The sequence below is a fragment of the Solea senegalensis genome, linkage group LG5, assembly GCF_019176455.1.
Source record: "Solea senegalensis isolate Sse05_10M linkage group LG5, IFAPA_SoseM_1, whole genome shotgun sequence".
NCBI lineage: Eukaryota > Metazoa > Chordata > Actinopteri > Pleuronectiformes > Soleidae > Solea > Solea senegalensis.
In genome coordinates this window covers 10,250,712-10,256,864 of record NC_058025.1, presented here as the reverse complement: position 1 = coordinate 10,256,864, position 6,153 = coordinate 10,250,712, and the positions used below count along the sequence as shown (strand labels likewise).

General features: G+C 39.0%; 1 protein-coding gene across 1 annotated transcript; it reads right to left on the bottom strand.

Moving 5' to 3' along the window:
- Positions 1-277: 277 nt before the first annotated feature.
- Positions 278-2,137, bottom strand: LOC122769168 (hydroxycarboxylic acid receptor 2-like). The gene has a single exon (XM_044025491.1). The coding sequence runs from the start codon at positions 2,103-2,105 to the stop codon at positions 1,131-1,133; it is 975 nt and encodes a 324-aa protein (XP_043881426.1). The 5' UTR covers positions 2,106-2,137; the 3' UTR covers positions 278-1,130.
- Between the last annotated feature and the right edge of the window lie 4,016 nt (positions 2,138-6,153).

Here is a 6,153-nt window from a genome sequence, read left to right as displayed (position 1 = left end):
AACTATTATGAGGAACCCCAGCATATATTCTCAATCTTATCTTCATTTTTTTTCCACGTTTATCCCCCCTTTTCCACTTTTGGCTAACATTGTTTTTCTTTTCTTTTTTTAATTTCATGATGCCTATGTGAGTAACACTTACTGTTCTAAGTCAACAGCTGATGTAAAAATGTTGTATATGATTGTGATAAACTGCATTAAAAACAAAATCCTCTTTTGTTTCCTTGACATCCACCACCTCAAGATCCTGCTCCATGCTCGCACATTGTGACATATTCATGTGCTCAGTGTCTCCTGGTTCCATGTCTCAAAAAAAGCCTTTTATTTGATTCAACTGTAAAGATAAAGAAGGTCAGTGAAGTAAACTCAGCTCACTTGACACTTGTCACCAGTATGTAGATAAAGAGATTAACAGTTTGAGGCTTCATTTATGCTGCAACCATCTAAACACATAAGGAAGTTCAATTCAAATCACCTTATTTAAGGGGCAATTTACTTTGTTATTAAAAGTAAAAGTAAAAAAAAAACATGACAAGTATCATACATGTGGCTCTTTTTTTACTTTACAGTTCATCTTATTATGATGAAACAAGTGAATTCCCCCTAAAATGATTTTAAGAAATTGTATATGATGCCATTAATGTTATTTGTTTTAAGGCCATTCTAATCAGAATAAAAACTTTTAATTATAATTTAATCTGCCTGTGTTGGATTGCTTTGCAGTTGGCTGCAGGGACATGTGCCTGTTTCATTTGGTTTATGATGCTACACTCTCATACTCTAAGTGTGTAAAAGACCTGTGAATAAAACTCGGGAAAATGAAAACCGTGCATCAATGATTTCACAGTTTTAAAATAATTTGACGGAAACGTTTATAATTGTGGTGAAGAAACAAACAACTCAAAATAACCATATTTTCACTTGGTTGATCTAATGATACTTCTCTGTTCTTGCTAATGTTCCAATATTACATATATTTTTATATGTAAATATGCTTATATTTTATACAGTAACAAATAAAGCTTTGTGTTCTGTAACTCAGAATTGCATAGATTTGTGCTTGCATGTACGGTATAGATGTGAAAAAAGTGCAGTCAACATATACTTGATAAATGTTTTTGCCTCTCTGATCACAGCTGGTTGAGCGACTGCGAGCCTGCTTCTCTGGTTTTCTTCTCTGTACTTTGAGTCAGCTCTGCTGGAGGCAGATGAAGCGTTTTCCGGCAGAAGTTCCGAAAGGCAGGGATGGAGAAGTAGTAGACCACAGGATCCAGCACGCTGTTCAGATAGGTGAGGCTGATGGCGATGAAAAACGCACAGGTCAGTTCATCCATGGTAGCGCACACTTTAGATAGTGGTTGGGTGCTGACCGCCTGTTGAGTCTTGATCCAAATGAGGAGCAGTGCGATGTTGCTCGGGAGGAAGCAAACGACGAAGACCACCACCACGATTATGATGAAGCTCAGAGCTTTCTTGATCTTTGCGTGCTGGGCCAGCTGTCTCCCTCTCAGGTGGACGATAATGTGGAAAGTGCAGTAGAGAATCGCGGCCAAAGGCAAGTAGAAGGAGAAAAGAAACACGAACTTGTGCCAGTTCAGATTATGGCCAGTGTCGGTGTAGATCACAAAGCTTTCGCAGTGGGTCGTGTTGTCATGTTGTAGAGTGAAAATGTGAGCGTTCATTGAAATGGTGAAGAGCCATATTGCCAGTACTCCAAACATGGCTTTGGAGATGCTCAGAGAGTTGATGGGATGATGGGGATGCACCACACGCATGTACCTGTCCACAGCGATGGCCATCAAGAACAATATGCTCCCACTGCGGTTCATAGCCAACATGAAGAGGCAGGTGTTGCAAAGAGTGGGTCCAAACGCCCAGTTGAGCCCAGACATGTAGTAGCTGACACGCAAAGGCAAAGCCATGATGAGCAGAAAATCAGCCACTGCCAGGTTGAAGAGTAACACCGTGCTGCTCTTCCATGGCTTCAGGTGGAGGCAGAAGATCCAGAGAGCCAGACCATTGCCGAGGATTCCCAAGATGATCTCGGTCACCAGCAGTGGAGGGAGCGCTCTGGTCAGCAGATTGCCTTCAAAATGGCATCGCATCTTGAATGATCTGCTCTCTCTGACTGATTGCGTTTGTATGTACTGTGCAGGCTGTATAAAGAGAATGCGGCTTTGGTCATCACAGGAAGTCATCTATAGGTTCTGCTTTCTGATGACACACAAACAAGTATTCATCTTGATTCCCCAAGGCTGAATCTCACCTTTGGAAGTGAAATGTTGAATGTTTTTTTGAGTAGCCCTTTTGAATAATCTGCAAATATCCACGTGTGGGAGTTAAAAAAAAAAAAAAAAAAGAAGCTTTTAGCTTACTGTTAAGCCTAAATTAATATATAAAGGTTGCTTTTTGCAGAACTAACACTCAAGTTGATCTATTTTCACCTTAGTATACTTCTTGTTTCTTATAAGCTATATGAGAAAGTATTAAAATCATGGTGATGGTAAATACTGTATGTAGTTTAAAATGATGAAAATAGACAAAATTGTGAATGTACAAAACGTTGTAGATAATGAAAGTGCTTTGTCATATATAGAGTTTTATTATAATAGTACTTCTGTTGTAGATTTAAATGTATGTAGGCTTAAATAATGAAAATACAAAAGTGTGTCGATTTAATTTAGGAAAAATTGTAGGTTTCCATTTTTGAAAATGCAAAAGCAATCGTGTTGAAATTATTAATATTTATAGGTAAATTAATCTCATGACACTAGCCACTGTTACCGCCTGTGTGCCTTAATTTAGGACTCAAACCATGAGAAAAGGTTTCTGTGGCTTGATCATATGCAAGCTTACGGAAGAGTATTAGGGCCACATGTACAAAATTAAACCACACGAATTCTGAGTCAGAATTCTGAGTTTAACCTCAGAATTCATGCTGTTTTCTTTTTTACATGTGGCCCTAATAATCTTCCATACAAGCACAAGTGAGTGCTGCTATAAAAGCCTGGTGATGACAGCACTGCACTGTTGAACAATAGACCGTATGAAAAGGTCAGGATTGACATTTAACATGCAGCCACTCTAGACGAGTTCATAAAAATGACACGCGTACACAAAACATGTTTAAAAAGATGAAACATCCCTATAACTGAAAATAAGAAACTTGACTGGCAATGGCTGTTGGGGGGAAAAAAATCTATGTTTGAGTCTGGTCGTGTGTGATCTGGCAGTTCAGTATTTTTTTACTAGAGGGCAGCAGATCAAAACGATGGTGTACAGGCTGAGAATTATGTTTTTAGCCCTGGAAAACATGAAACATAAAGAGGTAACGTGACCTGGCGAGGTCTTCCAGTGCAGTATCTGCAGGGGAACAGCCTGCATACAGCACTGTGATGGAATATGAGTCCTTGTTGTGCCCTCTAGATCATGGTTGTGTTTGGTGTCCATGCAGGAGAGGTCTTCTGAGATGGGCTGTAGACACCCAGGTATTTGAATGTGTGGACCGTTTCCACACATTCCCCATTGATGTAGAGGGGTGCGGGGTCTAGGTCACATTTTCTCCTGAGGTCCAAAATGATCTTCTTTTTTTTTTTTGTTCAGTGCCACTCAGATGGTCTCTGTATCTCATCCCTGTACACTGTCTCATTCCCCCTCAGATATATGCCCAACCACTGTTGTGTCATCTGCAAACATTAACATTAGTTACTGTCAGAGATTGACCCAAAGTCTAAATTCACAAACAGAACTGAAAATCTATAGGAGGAGGTCATGATGGCCCCAGTTTAATGATGGTCAGACAGAATTAGAAAAATCTCTTGTGGTCAAAACTGTGCTGCAACAAGTATTGGAATCTGCAACATCATTTCAGAAACCAAAGGTTTACTATTGTTTGTAGACTTAAGTTTGGTATTGTTATAAGTTACTTTCTTACAAACAGCAGCAGTTTTATTCAGTCCAGAACTCCAACTCCATGACCTGAAGGACATACACCACAAGCAGTGCTGGATCAATACCAGGGTGGAAACGTCTGGTATGGTTATTAGTCACTTTCTCACTTCAAAAAGCAGATGTATAGTAAAGAGAAGTAAAACAAATGTAAAGAGCAAAAAAAACACAGGGACACATAGAGACAGCCATTCACTCTCACACTTGTAGTGTCCAATTTACCTAATCTTCAAATCTGCATGCTTTTGGACTGTGGGAGGAATTTGGAGAACCTGGAGAAAACACATACACACACACTCACACACATGGAGAACATGCAAACGTTAAAAATGAGAAGGTGTGTCCACACCTTTGACTGGTATTCTATATACATACACATACTATACACATGTGTGTATCAGGACCAGTAGTTCCTATGAACTGCTTTTTTGAACTGGTTAAGACTAGTGCGTAAGAACTTAATTGTGGTTAGGGTCCGGCATTTAGTTGTGATGGTTAAGGTTAAGGTTAAGATAAGGGGCTCGTGAATACATTATGTCTATGAGGGTCCTCACTACGATAGCTGCACAAACATTGATTGTTTAGAATTTAATCTGTGCGGTGAGTGGATTTTATTCATTTATTTATTTATTTAATGATTTTCAGTTACAGTTAACACTGAGAGGTTGTTGTGTTTGTTGATGAACTGGTTAGTAAAGAATGTTGCTGGTTCATTCTCTCATAAAAAAAAGAAAAGAAAAAGAGGATATGAAGAAACCCTGATCATATGTCATCTACTGCTGTCTAGTGGTTAAGATTTGAATGTCTGCTTTTGACACAGCTGTAATGAACAGCTGTGTGGTTGAAAATCTTTTATTAATTTTTTTGTGAAAAGCTGTGAAACAATGCAAATGTATAAAAAAAGCTATAGGTTTAAAGGCCTTTACAACATGACAAAATTACTGTACATTAAAATCCCTATGCTCTGTGCACATGAACTCTCTCACATGACCTCTCACCTATTCACATGTCACAGCTGTCATTTACTGTAGTTATTTTCCCGTGATCGTGACGTGGAACACGTCCCTCCTCCTCCTCCTCCTCCTCCTGTTGTCCCATCAGCCCTTGCGTCGCTCCCCAGCATACCTGGGAACAAAACATTGTGGTCTCAGCTCCACCCGCCGCAGTGAACATGAAATTCCAGTCTTACAGCCTTGAGGAGTCAATGCAGACAAGGGCCTAAAGTCAGATATGTACATAAGAAACAAACAAAGTGTTAGTTGTCTTATTTCCAGTCTGTTGCAAAGACGAAAACAACAACATGAAGCCTGGTCAGCATCAATGAATCTTAATTAGAACTAATTGTACTTTTTGTAAATACGAGTGTCAATGTTATATCTGGTTTGTAAAGGTTTGGCATCAGATAACTAAAGGAAGGAAGGAATGAAGGACTGACAGACACAAACAAATCAGGTTTGTCCACATGCCACGTTGACAGCTAAGTCGAGTAAAGTTGGTTTTAAAAAAGAAAAGAAAAAAGGAATAGGCGAAATGACATTAAGCAAAGTCATCATTTGTTCATACACTTCATAAAATGTCAAGAATGAGAGGAGAGTTTACCCTCATTTACCCTGCATGCTGAAAGGTTTTTTTGGGGGCATTTAACTCAGGGTTTAAATGTCCAGTGTATGAGATTTAGGTGGAATTATTTCCATTAGGCAGAAACGTAACGATGAACAGTAGTTCTTTCTTTTTTCTTTTATGCATGCAGAGGAGAAAATCGATTCATTGGCCTTGTATGTCTGACATGCAGAACCACAAGTCCGACTCCAGTCAGACATGCAGGAGTACTCACACTATGAATCGTATTATCCAGGTATATTAGTCAGACTAAGGCTAGCTCCAGTTTAGTCAGATTAACGTGTTTACATGACATTAAGAAAACCAAATTATTGTCTTAGTCTGACAAAAATCAGTCTTTTAACATGCATTTAGACACACTGAGTGTTGAGCTTGAGTTTTTTGGTTTTATTTTGGAGATTAAGATTCCTCATTTAGTGCACACTTTACATGCTGAATATGGAAGTACAAATTAATGCTAGGCCACTAAGAGTGACACTGGCCTGGTGTAAATAACACAACTATAATTAATGCAGTTTAAAGTTTTACATCGGTATCAATAATAGTCCAGCACCAGCTACTTCAAGGTGATGGGAAGGGGGACCC

What these genes read in the sequence shown, in the direction of transcription:
- LOC122769168 (XM_044025491.1), bottom strand. Translation starts at nt 2,105, where the DNA reads ATGCGATGCCATTTTGAAGGCAATCTGCTGACCAGAGCGCTCCCTCCA.